General features: G+C 41.9%; 1 protein-coding gene across 2 annotated transcripts; it reads right to left on the bottom strand.

The window, feature by feature from the left end:
* Positions 1-2: 2 nt before the first annotated feature.
* Positions 3-21,014, bottom strand: LOC101880888 (protein mono-ADP-ribosyltransferase PARP14). Of its 2 annotated transcripts, none has more exons than XM_031053057.2 (18): positions 20,715-21,014; positions 20,505-20,611; positions 20,388-20,421; positions 17,821-18,018; positions 16,537-16,824; positions 13,820-14,056; positions 10,718-12,972; positions 9,352-9,585; positions 8,846-9,067; positions 7,741-7,831; positions 6,656-6,805; positions 6,058-6,120; positions 4,881-5,048; positions 3,829-4,035; positions 3,147-3,734; positions 1,869-2,014; positions 1,150-1,324; positions 3-740 (listed from the first exon to the last, which is right to left on the bottom strand). In XM_031053057.2, the coding sequence occupies exons 1-18, from the start codon at positions 20,899-20,901 to the stop codon at positions 442-444; spliced, it is 5,649 nt and encodes a 1,882-aa protein (XP_030908917.2). In that variant the 5' UTR covers positions 20,902-21,014; the 3' UTR covers positions 3-441. The 2 variants fall into 2 exon arrangements, with proteins under 2 accessions (XP_030908917.2, XP_033917927.1); XM_034062036.1 differs by having other exon boundaries at positions 12,374-12,972; positions 20,715-21,010.
* Positions 21,015-21,501: the final 487 nt, after the last annotated feature.

Genomic DNA, 21,501 nt, shown 5'->3' with positions numbered 1-21,501 from the left:
CATTAGCTACAATTAGTTCATTTACTGAAAACCACTGTATCAGAATTTACAATGCAGACTGTCACAGAGTGCAAGAAGACATCAGAAATGCAACACTGAAAGAAGATCCCTTCCACTCCCCCATCAGCACCACCCACCGCCTAGTGCAACTCAGATGGCCATAGGGCTGAATGGAAAGGCTAATATGGGATAAAGGATTGATATGTAACCTAACGGCCGTTTTCAGTAGAATATTGAGTTCTTGTGTTAAGTATGTTAAATAGCTAAACTGAGTGTAAACAAGCAGTCTTTCAGTGTACCAAAAATGACAGAGGTTGCTTAAATGTAAACAAGCTGTAAGAAATTAATTTGTTAAAACTACTTGTCCTTTTCACTGTATATTTTGTTATAGAAGTGTTTACATCCAACCAAAGATTGAAAGACTGGAAATGATGGCTGCAATCAAAATGCTTGTGCAGTGAAAGTGATAAGGTATTCTGGGTAAGCTTGAGTGTCATGAAATATGATGAAAATGGATGGCTGCTTCACATCATCAGCTGAACTATCAAACCTATCTGTAGAGTTACCAGCGTTTTTTGCTGCTGGAATAATTGATCCTTTTGTCCCCCGAGAATATTCTCCGACAAGGACTCGAGCCAAGTACATGTACTTCTTCCCATCTATATCTGGTGTAGAGTAGGTGGCATTGGCAGAATAGCTGGCCTTAACGGCAAAGTATGTTCCATTTCCAAAGTGCGCAGCTGTAGTCAGAAAAACAAATGTTTGTGAGCATTTCATTAGCAGCAATCATTCACCTGCCATCTTCACAGCATATGAATCTCCTGACAGTTTTGCTTTTTATTTCCAATAGGGAGATATTAAAATGGGTTGAAACTTAAGCAGGGGAAGTTTAGGTTAGATATAAGGAAGAAGTTCTTTATTGTGAGGGTAGTGAGGCACTGGAACAGGCTTCCCAAGGAAGTTCTGAATGCTCCATCCCTGCCACCATTCAAGGCCAGTTTGGATGAGGCTTGTGCAACCTGGTCTAGTGGAAGGTGTGCCTCCCTATAGCAGGGGGGTTGGAACTAGGTGATCTTAAGGTCCTTTCCAACCTAAACCATTCAATGATTCTATTCAAGAAAATAAGAGTTGTTTTAAAATTCACATTACCGTGCATTCCAGCATAGCTCCGGTTAAATCCACCATTGTTAATTAAGGTTAATGAATTCTTACTTGTCCCATGAAACAGCTGCCTCTCATTATTTTTGTTACCATTTTTGTTATCCATTTCACACTTTTTTATTTGGTAGGTCTTCCACAAATATAGGTTCTGTACCCTTTCAATCTGGAGAATTTGAGGGCAAAACAGAAAGAAAGAAGGTTGCCATCATCAAAAAAACATGAGTGTATATCAACAATTCTGCCTGCTTCCAAGATTCTGCTCCTAGATCCAATGCATATATATCAACTATGAAATAAATTAGTCAAGTCACTTCAAACTCTGGCATGATGGACAGCAGAACCCAGCCCAAAACATGACAGAAACACTCCATGGGAAAACACATAGGAAAGATTTGCAGGTTTCTGGGGCAAAGATGCCATGCCTACCTGCAAAGCATACATGGCTTAAGCAAGCAATTGCTCTGCTCTACTACAGCAAAAACAATTTAAGGGAAGAGCGCACTCTCTTGGTGCTGGAGAATCAACAGCTTAGAAGTTGTTCCAAATATCTCAACCACAACATTAAACTGATGCTGATTAAAGTTACTGACAGCCATAAAGACTTGTACAGCTTCAGAAATCCCAGTGGAATTTATTTTTCCATTTTTAGTATTTTTTGTTATTGCTATCAAAAGCATTTATGCTCAGACATGATGACAGGATTTTACCTTTTCGATTTTAAATGACTGACAGGTCTCCAGAAACCTTTTCTGCACATCCCTATATTCTTCTGTTTCTGGTCTTAGTTCCACTATTTTGAGTCGCTGGTTTTCCATATCATCCCATGTTTCAGGGAGTACAATGGACTCTTGACCTGCAGAAGAAACATAAAGCATATTTGCCCAAATTCTCTGCTTAAAATGAAACATGCCCTACTACAAACCCTTCTAAACGCCCATATGTCTAGTTTATCACTAGTTACTATTGCTCTTTGTCAGCCAAAAGTATTCCATTGGTCTTTTATTAGAGGATTAGGGCATTGTAGTTTCTAGTTGCCACTGCACTGGCAACTCGTGCTTGAATAAGTGGTTGCTAGACAAGTCTATTCTGCACAGCTGAAGAGGGATTCTCTGCAACATCTTTCACTGATAGCTTTACCTGCAAATCAAATTTTCAAGTATAAGGAGCAAATGCAGATTTACTGAGTAGTTAATTCTCATAAGAGACTAGAAGCAAAGCATCTGAACAAGGAAGGATTTAAATTAAAAAGTTAAAGAATATGCCCTCTTAAAAAGCGGAAGGCTTTTAAATGGAGAAGACTATCTTCCTTTAGTCCCTTCTCTCATTTCATGTGAGGCCTACTAATTAGCTGTATTGTTAAATAGTAACACTGACTGTTGCATATGTTGCAGACATCCATCCTTATAGGTTCTTTCAATTAGAAGTGATATTTCTTGGTAAAAGAACAAAAAATAAACCCTGAAAATACATGCAGGAGGCATTACTAAAGCACTGGGGGCTTCACTGTTATTTAAACCCATCCACTTTCAAGGGTTAAGTGGACAAAAAGGTTGTTCCCATTAAGATATAAAAAGTGCCCATGTAAAACTGAGTCACGGCAGGACACAGAAAAATAATACTGGGGGAAGTCCTGTACAGATGAGTCAGAAAAAGATAGCTCTTTCTATTGGAAAGGACCAGAAGTAAAGGGAAGAAGTTACATCTCAAGAACACAGAAGTGAGCTGAGACTGAGAATGATCACTGTTATAAACATCTAACTACTGCCAGTAAGCCTGTTAAGAACTTCAGAATGTACTACCTATATTTCAAAAAAAAAAAAAGAAAAGAAAAGTAACTGCAGGATTCTTTTATTTTCATTTCCCAATTCAGGTCGCTCCTGCATTCTCCAGAAACGGACCTGCACAAAACTCCTAACAACATTTTGCCTATTCTTACAATTTCTTACTCTGTGGGAACGTCAGTCTCTCAAGATACTTTTACTTACATTTATCAACACGTATGATGGGTGTACATTTTCCCTGGTCATCCACAACATGCTTAGCTTCTAAATTCACTGTGTATTTTTTCTCATTAATGATGACTGAAATATCTTTCTCCTTTGCTAGGAAAGCATTTTCCAAGCGCATATTTGTGAGATTGTCAAAGGGCACATAGGAGTCCTTTTCATAGTATTTCCACTCAATCACGCTTTTAAGAAGTTCCGCACTGCTCTCTTTCAGTTTAGCATTTTTTACCCTGTAGATCATGTCTTGAATAGTCGAATAAGCAATCCAGACATCTTTTGTAAGACCTGAAATTCGAATGGAGGGACCATCCAAATAAAGAGCAATTCTTAATTTATTTTGTAGGTCACGCAGCTCTCCACTCTGTTCTTCAACGAAATCAGAGATAAACTCATCTGTGATTTCTACTTGAAACTGTTCCTTTAAGACTGCACTTCTCAACCAGCCTTCAGTTTCTTCCACTTTCTTTTTGCTTTCACCACAGATCTGCACAACAGCCAGCTCAATTTTCTTCTTCAAAACTGCTTTGTCTTTTCCATGTGGGGAAAGATTCTCAGAGCTCTGGGATGCTACATTGAAATACACAAGTAATCAGTATTAACCATTATCAGCTGGTGCTAAACAGATTGGTCTATAATACGTATTTAAATGATATTTACTTACACTTTAACTTGGAAACCTGTAATTTGGCTGCTGTTTTAGCAGAATTTTCTCTTTTCTGCATGCTTGTATGAAACACACTCAGCAGATGTGGCTGAAAGATGACAACTTTAACAGTTTTCACATATGGAGCAGAGTTACTTCTTGCAAAGTCAGTTACTGCATCTAGCATGTCTTCAGCAACTGCAGCTGCATCATGGCCTGCCTGGCCTGAAATGAGTCATAAGCATTTTGCCTTTAAAAAGTACTAAGAACTTTTACAAATGGTTAAAAAGTCTCTAGAAGAAGGTATGAGCATACCACAATCACTTGGATCATAAATATGTCAGAAATAACTGCAGGCTACCAGTTTGGAAAGGGAAAGGAGATTTGAGACATCTTTCCAGAAAGTGAAACATGAAAGCTTACTGCTGTTGACATGGCAACTGATCAGGTTATGATGTAGATGATATAGTTTCGTTACCTAATAGGCCATGGGCCTTATGCTCAATGGCCCAGTGGCAAACTCTTCGCTCAAAAAGCAAGTCTAGTTTTACTCATGCAAGAGGTCCCTGCATGCATGGGGCCTAGTTCTGGATTACCTGACTAGGGATTTCTACTGAAGTAGAAAAAAGGACAACCCGGCCTTTCTGACAGGTTCACATTCCATCCATAGGAACCCTATTTGTGTGGCTGCTAGCCAGAGCTTCATTATCTACTGATTACAGCAATGGAGAAGTAGTTCCCTGGATATTCTCTGATGAGCTTCCCCTAATGTCCCATTAGGCTGCTGGGACATATACTTCTGATGCTCCAGGAAGTATAGTCATACTTTTTAATCCCTGTTAGCAAGAATACGTTGAATCTAGAGCACTCATACTCTTCACATACCAGGTGACTGCAAGGAGTGAACCTTTCTAGGTCTTTATGAACTTCTTCTAGCAGTTTTGAAGTCTGCAGTTTCTGAATATATATTCACAAAGAATAACACCTCCAGATAAACCAATTTCATCACTTGAACCCTGAGATCAGCAGAATCACACATACTAAACCCACTTCAAAAAGGAGATAAAGACCTGTTCCTATTGCTGGGAAGGTGACAGAGGTGTACTGCTGAAATTCACACTCCTGGAGCACTGTGGAGACTAGCATCTTGATATCATCTTGGGCGACAAAATGAATTATTTTTTTGCATGGCAGCCTTCCCGCTTGGGTGGTGATATAGCTCTTGTTGGCTTGTGAAGCTGAAACATTGAGTAGGAGAACATAATCAGTCAACAATTATCCACACTATAGATGTGTACTAATCCTTATTAGGACACGATAACTCCTGACCAATACTTCCCAGAATAAGCTTCAAGTCTCCTTCCACAAACTGTGCATACTCCTCTCTCTATTTTCACTTTCAAGGCACAAGGATCCATTTTATGTTTGCAAAACATTTGACTCATTTTGCGAATTAATGTTATGTGCACCTTTACTTGTCAAGTTTGCTCTGCAGTCGTTGAGATCTTCCTACAGGCTAGTACTGTCCTTTGTCTTCATGCACACACAAGCATGCCATCTACCTTCATGCTACTCAATGTGAGTTACCCACTTGGCCTGTACAACAGAGATTTACCTGTCATCTCCTTCACGCAGTTCTTTTCCTTTGGTTCTCCAAGCTGACCTCCATGCCAGCATCCCCCACTGCCCTTATTTTGAGGGCCACACATTTGTCCACCATTACTCCCTATCCACTACATCTGCTGTTCTAGCTGTATTTGATTTAAAATAAATGCCTCTTCTGAAGCAGGAACCCAACTTCCCCAGTTTTCCCCCTTGGTCACACACAGGATGTGATTGTGATTTGCTGTTGGCTTAACTAGCAACCCCTTTCTCAGGAGTGACAAAAGGAGTTGCTTCCAGTGGGGTACGGCTTCTCTATTAACCTTTCTGTCAACATCATCCTTCCTCATGTCTCTGTTTGATGTAGATTCAATTTGTTTTTACCATGAAAAGCTTTATTGGAATAACAGGATGCAATAACAAATACATTTAGTTCTTTATAGATGATTAGAAGCCCTCTCTTCAAGACGTTTCTTTTACTTCCCTCATTAGATGTTTTACAAGTATCACATTAACTCATTAAAAACTAGCTGATGTAACACAGTGTATAGTACAAATGGATGTACAGTAGGCACCGAGAAAATATTCCAACAGATTCCTGCCATACATGAACACTTTCAGGAAGGAGGTCAGAAACGTACTTACCTAGTTGGGCACATTCATCTTCAACTGCTTTTCCAGCACCGTTCAGTATTGCTCTAGAGACACCTTAAGTGAGAAGAGGCAGATGAATCCACAGTTACTACTTTTAATGCCATGAAGTCCTATCTGAGGTAGAACTGCATACCATGTCATATCTAAAGTATCTCAATCCTGGTAACAGTAAAGGTTATAAATGAAAAGCAGCATAAATTTTAGGCTTATGTTTTTCAATTCAAAGTGATGTCTAAAGAACCTAACTAGTTTCTTTGAGGTCAAAATGTCACCGAGTGTTGTCTTCTCCTTTAGTCTGACTGATTTTCTATAAAAGGATTACATAAAACAAAAATTATGAGATTCTCTTTCCTCAAGAGTTTTAACCATGCCATCCTGTAGCACAGATTAACAAGAAAAAGCAAGTTTCAGAAACTTCCTAATCGAACCTTTGTACCCCGAGAAGCAAAGCAGAAACCACACTGTGAAACAAAAGGGTTTGAAACACTGGGGGGAGAGAGGGGAAGAAGGGGGAAGAATACTTCTTACTCTCCTTATCCAGCCCTTCCAACCACAAGCACTGTTTTCATACGTAAGTCAACTAAAGTACCTATTTTGAGGCTGAAGGTTTTGTTTGTTATGTTTACAATAACATCTCCCTCTTCTTTGGTAATATCACCTTCTGCCACCTGGAACACGATGGAGCCAATAGTCATTTCATGTACATTCTGTGCTGGCATTGAAGAGGTACCAGAGAAACCTGCAGGAAAGAAAGAGAGCAGAAAGGAGCAATGAAGTAAGAGCTGAGGCACTTGTTCATGGGCACAATGCCTACAGAGACCACAGTCTGGCTCCACATTCAGCCTGTGAAAAAGACTGCTTGCCATGTTAACTGAAAATTATTCCTTCTCACAGGAGTCTCTTATCAACTTCCACCTATTCCCACCATTGCTATTCATGCTGAGATGGCAGAAAAACTTGTTTCACTTCACATCTGGTATACAGACACTACCTTACAACATTTTACTGTATAAACCTTTGCAAAACTCCAAGGTAAGAGAGCAGCAAACTTGCCAAGTCTCACTCCCTTGCTCCTCTGTCTCACAGAGTTTTCGGGCAGGTTCTCTACTTTGTGACAGGAACTTTCTACCTATGCGTTAGTTGTAAAAACTGGATTAAGTTTTCAACCATGTCCTACACTCTGCAGTTCCATTAGGCTGGATAACACCGAAGACATTTCACTCTGGCTTTGCTATTCATCTGAATGTGTAAAAGATTTGAGAGTATTCCAAAGAGGCCACTTGAAGGCACATAACCAGGAACCCACCTGCCTTTCCAGGACATAGGAAGACACTGATGTGTTCATGATCTAATCAAGTACTGCAGCAATAAAAGAAACAGCTCTACCTATGCCCTCAGCACACGACAGCTTCTGCTGTAGGGGCACTAGCCAGGTAATGAATCACAGGTACCATTTTTACTCAGCATCTCCAATACTGTTTCAGACATTACAGACACTCAGCCTGAAAATACTATATGCTGTGTTTTCAGCAGCCATTTCAACTGTTACTTGGACTTTGGGAATGACATGCCCTCCAAACAAATATCTAAACATCCCTAATGAACACCTTCCCTGAAATATTTAAAAGAATAAAAATATCCAGCAGGCACACAACCTCTGTGAAGGAAGCTTACCTGTGTCTTGGCTAGTCTTACTTGGAGAAGTCTTCTGCACTTCAACATCTACAGTATTTCCACACCTGCTCTTAAGTTCATCTGAGAATTCCTAGAGAAGGAAATTACAATCCACTCCTGTAGAAGTCCTTAGATTAGTTTTCAAACCTTTATTTCTACTGTCTAAATTTAAAAAAACCCACACACATTTAGGAAAAGCTTAATACAAATTACTTCATAATATATGCTTAGGTGCTCATGGCAAGTCTTCACACACAGTTGTTCTCAGAGAGCAAGGTTAGTCAGTGTGAGCAACAGACATAATTGATAAATAAGTAAGTCAAAGCCCTAGATACCATTCCAGAGGGAAACATTAACAGATGGCACCCTCACACCAATGGCCTAGTTTACACTCCAATTCAAATCTTGCAGCTAATACCACCCTTCTCTGTGCACAATAGCTCAGACTTTGGTGCAGTAACCTTCCAGTTTGCCTTTCAAAATGTATTAGCTACTGCACAAAACAGCAGAAGTCAAGAGATGCAGAACCATTTCTTTGGGCAGTAATTCACAGTAATTCAACTCTATTTTGAAGGATGTGTATGTGAAATGAGTGACTTCAGTGCAGATATAGAAAATCTGAGCTAACATGATACTGAAAAAAGGGGGATATGGAATACTGATACGTTTCTACAGGAGATGTTTACAGCACAGCAATCCGAGCATCATTATTATTCCTAAAAAAGACACCAGTACTCCATTGAAAGCACTCGTCTTTCCAAGAGTGAAGGTCTCTATGCAGGAGCTGCAGCAAATTCATTTGTAGGAAAGTCCTTGGTACTGAAGAATTAGACAAATTCATGAGATTAAGGCACTTATACTTTCATCTATATTATTACCAGGAAACAGAAAAGGATGGAAAGGGAATAGGGCTGTACAGGGCAGGGGGGTGACCATTAACAGAAAAAAGAACTTTCAGTACACACAAGAAAGAGACTATCAGCAAACTTCTTCAGTATAAGCCCAAGCACCCTGTGGATTCTTTGGAGATCATTGCACAGCCAAGTATCACAAGATAGAACCCTAATCTTGCATATAATAGAGACAGAAATATATGGTAACTCACCTGAATATTAGCTATGTCTTCTGGATGCAACAGAAAGTGAACTTCCTCAAGAGAATTTACTCCATTTTTACTGCTGAATTCAAACACCTTGTCAAACAGTAATTTAGCAACAACAGACCTTGGGAATCCCAAATTCCCTGTCCCAATCGCTGGGAAAGTAATTGACTTTAAAGATAGTTCCTCAGCAATCTCCAGGCATTTTGTGATGATGTCACCCAAGACCTGTAAAGCACAATTGTTTTTTCAGTTACTGAAAGTAATTTTTTCTTTCCAGTATATGCAGTGTAGCACATCTCCTTTAGCTACCTCTTGGTATTAAAATATAGTAATTGCATACATTACAATGAATATATGAGTAAACAAAGGATCAGACACACAGTAAAGAAAGAATAGGCCAAACTCTTCCACCTTCCTTGACACTCTCCCCCATTTCAAACAAAAGGTGGCATTAAACCCAGTATAAAGATCAGTCAAATTAGAGTTCAGGCAAATAAAACCCCTTATACCTTTGCAGAGGCATATCTCTGTAACCATGCAGGTACAACAGCATGAAGCACAACACTGCAACTTAGGTTGTAACCTTTTGTTTTCAACACAGAACCTTCCTCAGGTGTTTTTCCTAGGCCTTCTTCTTTTAAGCCTCTCTGAAGCATTGGTCCTGCCTTCCTTAGCAAAGCTCTGGAGAGGGCCCCTTTATTAAGCTGGAGATCTTTGGCAACACTGATGACAACAATGTCTGTCTGAAAAACACACAAGCAAAACCTCTAGTTTATAAGTATCTACTTCAAATCTTGAACTGATTAATCTACTACAATCTGACTGCTGATTTACAAAGTAAAGTTTTGGGGCTGCTATCTGAGGGTGAGCAGAGACGTTATGCTCAATTCTAGCATTACAAACCTGCCCAAAGTACACAAAAGCTGAATTAACAGTGAAATACATTTCAAACTAATGGGGGAAAGTGAGAATTCTGCCTTCATGGTCTACTCATTCTGCCTCCATTTGGAAAATGTTTATGCAAGTTTGTTCTCCAGGAGAAACTCACACATAAATCAGAGCACTGGAAAAGGTTGCCCAGGGCAGTTGTGGAGTCTCCTACGTTAGAGATATTCAAGGCCCGCCTGGACAAGTTCCTGTGTGATGTACTCTAGGTTACTGTTGTGGTTTAAACCAAGTCCCCCAACTCCCGGAGAGTTAGGAAGGAAAATCCAAAGAATGTAGCCCCCACGGATTGAGATAAGAATGGTTTAATAGCTAAGGCACAACAAAAATCACTACTGCCATTACCACTACAAATAATAATGATAAAGCCAATAACAAGTGAAAAGAATACAACACCCCACCAGCCACCGACCCATAACTCACTCCACCCTGCCCGGCCGAGCACCGTGTGCTCCCTCCTCCATTTTCCTCCAGAACTCCACCCCTCCAGCTCCCTCTCCCAGTTGCATCCTGGGCATCACGTGCTATGGTATGGAATACCTCATTGGCTAGCCTGGGTCAGGTGTCCTGTCTCTCCTTCCTCCCGGCCTCCCCTCCTCCCCAGCAGAGCACGTGCTCAGAAAAGGCCCTGAACGAAAACACCCTCAAAACATGCTCGCTATCAAGCAACTGTTCCCAGCCCAGAAGTCAAAACACAGCACTGCACCAGCTACAAGAAGGAGAAAAATGACTGCCACGGCTGAACCCATGACAGTTACCCTGCTCTTGCAGGGGGGTTGGACTACATGATCTTTCAAGGTCACTTCCAACCCTTGGGACTCTGTGATTCTGTGATAAATCACTGAGGTAAGCAGGAGCCCACATGTATGGCTGGTTTAGAGAAAAAGGGGAAGCTTGACATTTTAAGAGCAGGTAATTTAAAATACTTACTGTAGCATCTTCAATTCTTCCTTCTTTCAGTATGATATCAAGACCTTCCTCAGTGGTTACCAAAGGGAAATTCTTGCTATTTTGAGAAATATTAATTTTTCTAGGCTGATGAACTGTACTGGTCTTATGCAGTGAAGTGCAGAAATGTGGATAATCTGAAAACACTTCTCCCAGTGCCTTGCTGAAAGCCTGAATTTTATTCTGTGCAATATCCACAAGATGAATCTCCTTCAAGCTGATGTCCCCCTTGGATTCTTCCAACGTCTCCTTGATGGAGGCTACAATTGAATACGTACACAGTGCCAGTGGGAAGCCAAAAATCCCTCCACTTATAGCGGGCAGAGCTATAGAACGATGATGAAACGTTTCAGCCAGTTGTAGACTTTTCTTCACTGTCTGTCTTAACAAGCACACACACTTTTCTGCTTCATCCTTTCTCCACCTGGGCCCAACAGCATGAATTATGTTCTTGCAGGGAAGTTTCCCTGCACCCGTGATAGCCACACACCCAGGCTGCAAGCTCCCGCTCTTCTTCACCAGCTCATCACACTCCTGCTGTATCTCTGGACCAGCTGCTTCTAACAGTGCCCAAGCAATACCACCGTTGTGTTTTAGGTCTTCATTAGATGCATTTACCACAACATCAACGGGATGAGTGCACAAGTCACCTTTATAAACTGCTACTACAACTCCACCTACAGTCACCTGCCCATAGAGTTTACTTACATTACTATGTCCTTGCTGTTCTTCTAGCTGCCCTTCTGACTGCTCTTCCAGCCTCACTAGACACCCAAAGTCTCGTTTCGCACTGGCAGCAAAGAAGTGTTCTCGCTCCTTGAAATATGACTTGGCTCCTGGCTCTCTAATTACCACACGTTTATAATGCAAGCCAGACAGAATTTGTTCAACTAAGGTGATTCCCTTCATCACTTCTTTTCTTGGACCACTCAAGGATATAACTCTACATTTCTTCTGTGTGATAAAGTCAACTTTCACATCTTTATTCTGTAACTCACCCCAAACACTGGTCTTCTCTTTTTCAAAAAAGATTATGACTGCCATGGGCTTTCCTACGATGAACTTTTGTACTTGTGTGTTTTTATCTATAAAGCTAAAAAGTTCCTCAAAGGCTTTTTCTACTGCTTGAGAGCAGCCCGCGATAATGACCTGACTCTGTACTTGAGTGACTGTTACAGCTTCATTAGAGCAGTTTTCTTTAGTGAGCATTCTCCATTTCTGCTTCTGGAGGACCGACTCATCCTCCAATGTAATGCTTTTGTAGACCAGTTCCTTCTTTATTTCTGCTTCTGCTTTTAGGAGATCTTCAGGAGCATTCCCTTTCAAGATGATAGCACCTGGGCAAAGCTCATAAAAGGCACTAATTTGTTTTGTCATAAACAGGTTTTGTGACAGGGTTTCATTATCAATATGCTCTAAAAACTGGAAAATATAAGGGTGAACATTAACTGTTTTCTTTACCATTTTGTGTATATTCTCTAATATTTCCCCTTTTACTTTATAAACTTCCTCAGGCATTCCACACAGGTTAATTATCTTCTGCAAAGGATCATAATTTATCTGCAGGGCTGGGAACTCCCTATGACTCTTTTCTTCAAGGCCAGTACTCTGTAAAATTGCATATTCCCCTGGACTCACCAACACTGTTTCTTCAGTTCTTTTTATTTCCCTTTCAGTTTCTCTGGTGGCCTTTTGTATCAGAAGGGTCAGTTCTTGTTCAACATTCTTCACAACTTCTTTTTCACCTACTAGAACATGTAAATCCTTGGAAATATACGGGATTATTAGATATTCACCGTGGGTAAAGCAGTTTCTAATGGCTTCCCACACCTCTGCACTTACTTGACATTTAATTACTTTGTATTTTGATATGCTATGTGAAAATGCTGTGGAAACATTTTCATTCCATGTCTTGATTACTCTAGATACTGATCGCTTCTGCTCAGACAAAGCAGCTGAAGGATGCAAAGTAACTTTTGGGTCTTCACAGCAGGCTTCAGGCCATGTTAGCACACAATTATGCTTTGCCATTTCACAACTTATTGTCTCAATTAGTCTATTATTTTTCAGCAAGTAATACCAGATATATGGATCCAGAGGCAATATAATTGGATCTGGCTTCTTCATTTGTGGCCCTTCCTTTCCATATAGAGCTGTTCCCAGTGAGGTGTAGAAAGGGTAGACAAAGATCGGTGTTTTGTTGAGTGTATGCTTCTTTGCCAAGATATTGGTTACATCTAAAACAAACAAAAAAAAATCCCAAACAATTATGCTAGCACTTAAAACCAAAGCATTTTTTTTAAACTTTGTATTTTACATAATAATGTTTCTTATGTCTAAGAATAGTTTTTCATTCATTTCCCAGATAGAAATAATTCCACATTATTCAAGGGTTACTTGTTTTAAATGCCAAAAACTAAGAGAGACAGTTAAGAACCAACACTGTCCACCTCCAGGAGGTACACACAGCTGTGTCCCCACTTCTGTTATATGCTGTACTTGAAGTGCTCAACTCAGTAGTTATCTGGGCTATTACTCAGCAGTATTAAGTGATCACTCCTTCATTTCCCCCCTTCCCCCAAAAGATAATCTATTTTCTTCAACTTCCTTCCAGCTTCCACTTTCACTCAGCCTCCAGCTTCCCTCTAGTCCTCCACCTTTCACAGATACTCATGTTTCTGTCACTGCCTGGACAAACCATAGCACCTGCTCTTTGACCAAAAACCTGACCAAGAAGTTGTCCTCACACAAGTGAGACAGCACACATTGCCATGGGGCAGCTGGTGATGAAGGTAACAGCTGAAGGGTATGTGTCCTGCACTAGGTAGGCGAGTGTTTTCTCTTCTGAACTCAGATTGTAACCTGAACTCTGTCAAGATCAAGGCCTGGATGGAATAAACTATTCTATGCTGCATGCTCAGCTGGTCCAAAACATAAGCTTGCACTCCAGTTGGCAGAGACCCGCTGACAAAGCACCAGATCTACTGTATTATGATGGCAAAACAGGCATTTCTCTAGAAAATCCATATTTGGATCTTTAAGTGAAAGGATCTCAAAGAAGTAAGATTTGTATTTCTGTGTTACCTTTATGGTCATTGAATGTAATGATAGCTGCATCTTCATCAGGCAGTTGCTGAACATCCTCCACATGCGCACCTCCATTCTTCTTATTCTCAAAGTAGATGGTTATATAGTCACTGGGTATGTTAGGTGGTATATTTTCAGCCCTAATGCTTTTTGTTAGCTCAAGGGACCGTGCCGTAATATTTTGCTCCTTTGCTCTGTGGTTTTGATTAAACTTCTCAACAAATTCCCCTGCAGCTGAAACGGGAAGAAAAAAAGAAAAAGAAACAGAAAAATTAAAAACAAGATCAAACTAGTACCTTGCTTTCTTATCATGATGGTAGCAGACTCTCCTTGTGCATTGACCACAGCACTGAATTACTAAGAGGTGCCCACAAAGCTAGTTCTTTCCACATATTAAGTATCTGTCACCTAGTATTCACCACATGGTTGGTTACGATTGTTGACTACAACTACCGTAGCCAGAATCTGTCACTGGTTTTCCTACTGAGTAGCACTGGGTCTATCCTAAACGAAAGTAAGATCAGGTTCGTTTTGGGCTTATGGCTTTATACACAACTAGTCAGACGTAAGTCAACAGTTCAAATTTGGATTCTTTCAGGTTTGTGATAAACATATTCTATTTTCACTGGGTTTTCCCCCTGTTGTCATCACAGTAAAAGACAGTCTTTTACATTTGCCAGGCAAGCTACACCAAAAACCTGGGAGTAGACCACAGTATGAAAGGCAAATGATTTCTGACTTCTAAAGCAGAAGACACTTTCTCAGAGACTAAAAACTACTTTGGTTTAGTTATACCACAGACTAGTCCCTTCACAACTTTAAGATTCCTGAGCATAATTCTTGCATATTATCAATAATACACCTGTTCCTGCTAAGTAGAGTCAAAGTGGCATATAATCTATTTTCACCACGTTCTACCTTCTAAAGAGATTTACAATTTTTCCACACAGAAGACAGAATTCTCTCTTCTTTCCTGTCGCATCTCCTCACCCAGAATCAAGTACATGTAAAATCACCTTGTCCCTAAAAGAGCTCAAGTGCTGCAGCACTTGAAGAATCCTGGAACCAGTTCACCACGTCACTGTAATTCAGTTCTCCTGGTAACACAGTGCTGTTATCTCTACAACATCAGCTATGGTATTGGTTTACACTATTTCTGAATCTGGTCTTATCAGATCACTCACTGTTGCCATGTCCTGGGATGGAATTTGTTGATAAAATCATAAAATCGCAGAATCATAGAATAGTTCGGGTTGGAAAGGACCTTAGGATCATCTAGTTCCAACCCCCCTGACATGGGCAGGGACACCTCACACTAAACCATGTCACCCAACGCTCTGTCCAACCTGGCCTTGAACATTGTCAGGGATGGAGCATTCACAACCTCCCTGGGCAACCCATTCCAGTACCTCACCACCCTTACAGGAAATAATTTCTTCCTTATATCCAATCTAAACTTCCCCTGTTTAAGTTTTAACCCATCACCCCCTGTCCTGTCACTACAGTCCCTAATGAATAGTCCTTCCCCAGCATCCCTGTAGGCCCCCTTCAGATACTGGAAGGCTGCTATGAGGTCTCCATGCAGCCTTCTCTTCTCCAGGCTGAACAGTCCCAACTTTCTCAGCCTGTCTTCATACAGGAGGTGCTCCAGTCCCCTGATCATCCTCATGTCCCTCCTCTGGACTTGCTCCAACAGTTCCATGTCCTTTTTCTGTTGAGGACACCGGAACTGCACACAATGCTCCAAGTGAGCTCTCACGAGAGCAGAGTAGAGGGGCAGGATCACCTCCTTTGACCTGCTGGTCACGCTCCTTTTGATGCAGCCCAGGATACGGTTGGCTTTCTGGGCTGCGAGCGCACACTGAAGCTGGCTTATGTTCATTTTCTCATTCAACCGGGAAGTGCCCCTGACGTGTCACTGGTGAGAAGTAGGAGCAAACACCTCTGTGTCACCTGGAAAATGCCTCTGCTGTAAATCACTAATAAGGCAGAAGAGAAAGTATATATGTTTTAGGGTATCAAATACCCTAAAAAAAAAAAAAGTCACAGTAAGTGCACAGTACCTTTACAGCTAGCTGGTAGTGGAGCATCAGGCAAACACAGTGTTAATCCCACACTTCACATAACTGACAGCTGCTACTCTGCATAAGGACAGCATCACTTGCCTCATCATCCCAGGGTCCATGCAGTGCAGTTTCCAGCAATGACCACAGCAGGCATCTTTCTAGAGAACAGCTGTAAGAAAATGCTGCTTCCCTAATCCTCTCCCAGCCTCCAGTCTATTACGGTAGATCCCACAGGCCCAATGCAGCCTATTTAATAATGTTGACAACCTTTGTTCCACCTCCTTGTTCAATTTTCCCTCAAATACATACAAATTTACTACACATGTGACACCTTTTGGCAAGGAGAGCCTTTATCGTCAATCTTTTCTAAGACCAAATATGTCCGTTTACTGCTTGTGTGAAGTTAGAGTTTGGTTTTAGTCCTACCTGTTCTATTATCCAAATTAGAGGGTTTACTAACCCTCTTCTGTCTACCTTTTTTTCTGTAAGGTATAGAGACCAGTGCACATCATTAACATTAGTAGAGTAAATCCTCATTCAAAATGTCGTAACATCAGATTAAACTTTAAACCTATGACAGAAAATATTAGTCTCCCTCACACACACACAAGTAGCTAATAAGAAAGATCCACAACTCTGACTCCTTACCAGCATTTTCAGTAAAAGTAACTACAGCAGCATGTATTTCAGGTATCATTTCCACACTGAAGTCACCATCATCCTCTGACAAGCCACTTATGTTCTCTACCAGCAGAATTAACATGCAGTCTTTTACTGTCTCCTGCACATTTTCTATCACAACTGTGGCGGAAGGCAGGGATCTTTGAAAGTCCTTCACTTGGCCTGGCTCCTGGAGAATATCCACTTGCCATGGCTTCACAAACAGGTCAATTTTCTTCACCGAATGACGCTTCCTTTGCAAAACTTCTTGGGCATCTAGTTCCACAAGAAAACAAACAAAGATATGATCTTCCCTTCCTCTCCTGCCATAGCAGACCAACATGTTAAATTATACTCTACTTTAAAAGCCTGCCCAGCCATATTTTATTACATCACAAAAGTACAGAAATAAGACAAAACTACACTGAATGCTAGGGTAAGGATAAAGGCTACTGTATGTTCCAGATGTCCCCAGTGTCCCCCAGGACAGAAAAGAAAAGAGTTATTTTTGAGGTAAGTGCTAACTCCTAGGGCACCTCAAGTGCAAGAAACTGTTCTCCAGATTAGTAACATTTAATAAATAGCAAATAAAGAAATGGTCTTCCATCCTGCTTATCTTGTGTATTTAACTATTAACTATATTTGACTATGCTAAACATTTAATTATATTTAACTATTCTTTCTGCATAAACAGTTTCCTCTTTTTGCATACATCCTTCACACACTAACAAGTAGCCAACAGCACTTTATTGTAGAGGAAAACAGAGAAAAAAAACAGATAAATTGAAGCTACTTTTAAAAACCTTTTTCACCATAAAGGTGAACATTCACCTCTCTGTCTTATAAATACATAATATGTACTACAACTTTTCCTTCCAATTCTCAAAACCCTGGCAATTGAAATGAATATGAAAGAAAATGCAACACAACAGTATTTACTCATGATTTGCAGTTAATAATGTACTATGCTTTATCCAGTCTCCTAAACTGGAATTAAAGCTTATGTATTCTGTGGTCTCTTGGCATCATTTTTCCAGCATTATTCTCTGTAAGCCTTGATCCAAGCACTTGGGACAGCTCTAGAGAACCACTGTCAGAAGCACACATCTGTATTGGATGGACGGGCACATTTGTTCCTTTTACATCCTGCCAGACTTTGGAATAATACACCATTTGTGATGGATCAATGCCCATAAAGAGAGCCAGCACTGGTAAAGGCCTATTTTTAGAAGTGAGCTTTAGTAATATAACAGCCAAAGGATACGATCCTACCTTCCTCATTCTGAAAGGTGATGACCATTTGCTGATCTTTTTTGATGTAGGACTTAATGGTCCCCCCACCAGACTTCTTTTTATTTTCAAAGTACATTTCCACAATCTCATCTTCTATTTCCTCCCCAGAGGCAGTGGTTACTACTATGACAGATTTCCTAGGGCTTGCTTTTTTCACTTCCAGTTCCTCACATGATCCTGCAATGAAACATCACTCCCTAGTGCAAAAGTTAACAAAAACTCCAAGCTTATTTTCTTCCAAGTTTTCACAACACTTTTTGTTCAGATCATGGATGAGGAAAAAGAACAAGCAAATAGTATTTCAGGTGTTGTTGTTTATCACAACAGCCTTCAAATCCCAAATAAGCTGAGCATAACACTAGCATGAGTTGCTGTATAAACAGGTGAAGAGAAAAGGCTTCCATAAATCCCCAGGCAAGAGCAGTATAAATAATGGCTATGAAAGCTTCTTTACAAATCCATGATCAGGGTATCCATCACTTTTCTGCCTCTCCATTTACAGTTCCAGCCATTGCTGCAGTTGCTGGGTCTACACATGTTGTGCCATCAGAGCTCAGGTGTACCTGGGGTACACAGCTACAGATGTTCTATCACAGGTCTCCCCAGCAGGGCTCGTGGCAGCAGGGAAGCTCTGTGCAGGGAAGTTACCCAGAACTCAGCATCCACTGCACACTGTCCCTAAGGAACTGACATGGCTGAGGTAGCCAGTGAAGAGGGGAGTTTCCTAATACAAAAGACAAAAAAAAAAGTGGGATATTTTATTTACTTATTTAAGCTCAAGATCATTATTTCTACACTACATTAGAGAAACACCACAAGCCACCCAGGTGACCAGAGCACTATTGCAGCATAGAGGTCAATGAAAACCAATGAAGAATACAGGAGCGTCTATTTGATAAGTGTCATGCTTGCCTGTCTTCTCCTTCTGAGTTCACACAGAATAAGTTTCCTTATTCTGGCAGATGGGAAGTGACACCTGAGGTTCATTAACTAGACATAAGTTACAATGATTTCTCAGTCACTGGATACTTCAAGAAGAAAAGAGTCACACTCTTGGTGTACCAGGAGCTAGCACAGATTGAATTTAGATTTATTTGACATTGTCAGAATCACAAACTTCCATATATTACTTTTTGCAAGCCATATGTCAAGTGTGGTCACAGAAACACTCTTTAAGCTCAAGAAGCCTCAGGCATAATGTTAAAAACCAAACTAGCACACCATCATGCTTCATGAACCCCTGCAAGCACCTTCTCCCATGCATTACAGCACAGCCCTCAGAGAGGAACTGTGTGTTGAACAAGAAATCTGTTGAGGACATTCCACCCTGGAAGGAAGTGCCTTTAGAAGTCAAGTGCCCCTGTAAAAGTGTCTATTGTGATGGATTCTGACTCTGCACCACATCTCTACCTGCTGGCTTGAAACAATAAGGAACACTGCTAAATTAGAAACCAAAAGGTAATGGTAATATCTGCCAAGATGCTTTCCTGGCCTTTCACCCTTGGTCTTCACCTGTGCACCACTCTTATTGGCACAAGTAACTCATTTGCATGTAGGATAAAGGTGGTATGTGTGACTAGCCAACTCTGGTAAGCAAAGAGAACACAGATGATGTCTGCTGGAACCACAAAAAAAATGCATGGAAAGTTAGTTCGTTCAGGTTTTATGCATGCCTTGGAGTTTACTTAAGCACTGTTATAAAAAATTCGTCTTAGCCATGATCTAATCCAATTAATTATATTACAATTGATTAATATTGAGAGGCAATAAGCAAGCAGTGCTGGGTGTGCCTGGGAGTCTCCACTCAACCAAGGACGCACACCAGGATCTTTGAGGTATAGTCTCTTACACTTCGCGGTCTTGGGTTTTAGCCAATCCTGTTGTCTTCTTTACACGAATGTTGACATGGCTCCTTTCCTTTGTTCTTTTTCTTGTTTGCTGGGGTCTTTCTCCGGTGAACACATTGCTGAACTTTCTTGGTAATGCATTAACAGAAAAACGCTTACAAGCGTAACTGTAGTCTTAACACTTTGTTCTATATCATATATGGTTATTTTGCCTAGTACCCAAGTTTGCAACATCCTGTAACAAGATGTGTCTCTTGGTTATCTAACCTCGTTAAACCAGGCAAACAGTTAAACGGAAGCACCCTTTGAAAAACAAAGCGATTGATTAGGAGAGATTATCCCCTTTGTTTCTCCTTACCTTTCATCATTTGTATTGGCAGGAGCACTTATGGTAATCACGGTCACAAAGGAGGGCTAGTTTCACACAAAGTACAATGGCAACAAGGACTCCTATTTCTGACACGAATCACTCCTGTATATTTCTCGGCACTATCCTTTACAAATTACATTAAATTTATGTTTTAACAAACGGAGGGGAGTGGTGGAGGTGGTGAACTGACAGAGCACATCTCAACGCCAGCCTGGGCAAGCTCTCAACGAGCAGACGGCTCCGCCGCCGTTCCCTGTCCCTCCCTCCCCCGGCCCAGGGGTGTCCAGACCCGGAGTCCTGTCCCGCACCGCGCCTCATGAGTACCCTACCTGACGCCTCGGCCCCGCCAGCTGGTGCCACCTCCTGCAAGCGGAACCGGAGGACAGCGGTCACCGCGGCCCCGCTCTCCCGGCCGCCCTCCACGCCAACCCGCCCGCCCGCCTCACCTGCTCCTGGCAGCCGTCCGCAGGCAGCTCGGTGACGAGTAGCGACAGCTGCCCTCTGGGCTCCCACTCAAGCTCATGGACCCGCCGGTCGAGCACCCGCTGCCTCACTGTCAACACGACACACACCGGTGAGGGGAAGGATGCCACCGCCGGACCTCCCGTTCCCAAACGCGGGTAGCGGCCATTGGTGGCCCTACCCCGGCCGCTCACCTTCGGGGTGCACGAAGCAAACAAGAAGCTGCCCGTCCCCGGCCCGCAGCTCGCACTCGCCGCCGCCCGAGCGCTTCTGGCTCTGGAAGTAGCGGAGCAGCTTCCTCCTCAGGGCGGGGGGCGGCTCGGCGGAGCCCCAGTCCCCGCGCACCAGCAGCGGGAAGCCTCCCAGCCGCTGCCCCTCCATGGCCGCTCGGCTCAGGTCTGTGCCCGCTACCTTTCGGTTTCGCTTCCCGGCTAGGACACCTACGCGCACACACACCACCCCCCCTTCAGTTTCGGTTTCATTTCTTCAGCAGAGCAGGCAAAAGCAGGGCAGGGCCCCGCCCCGCGCGGGGAATGCTTCCACTCCACACGGCGGGCAGGAAGGCTCCTCCCGCCGGCCTCTGTAAGCAGCCTTGGTTACACAGCCCGCTCTGCTCCGGAGGCCGTGAGCGTAACGCGGTACCTGCACAGAGCCGCGGCAGAGCCTGGTTTTACAAATGCAGGTGTTGTCAGTGCCTGAATTTGTAACTCCGGCAGTGGGTAATACTCACTTTCTCTGCCTTACGTTCTGAAACCAAGTCGTGGCACAAAGCAAAACTACCTGTTTCCATCGGTCTTCATCAGAAATACTTCTGTCACTGTGCAAGATTGTAACGAATTAGGAAGAAACACTGTGAGGGTGGTGAGACTCTGGAGCAGGTTGCCCAGAGAAGCTGTGGATGCCTGTGATAAACACACGAATATGTTGGCTTTTGCAAATCATAGGTGGTGCTATGTGGATATAACTGTATGAGTTTGCAAA

The sequence above is a fragment of the Melopsittacus undulatus genome, chromosome 4 (assembly GCF_012275295.1).
Source record: "Melopsittacus undulatus isolate bMelUnd1 chromosome 4, bMelUnd1.mat.Z, whole genome shotgun sequence".
Lineage (NCBI taxonomy): Eukaryota > Metazoa > Chordata > Aves > Psittaciformes > Psittaculidae > Melopsittacus > Melopsittacus undulatus.
The sequence above is the reverse complement of the archived record's forward strand: the minus strand, read 5'-3'. Positions and strand labels throughout refer to the sequence as shown.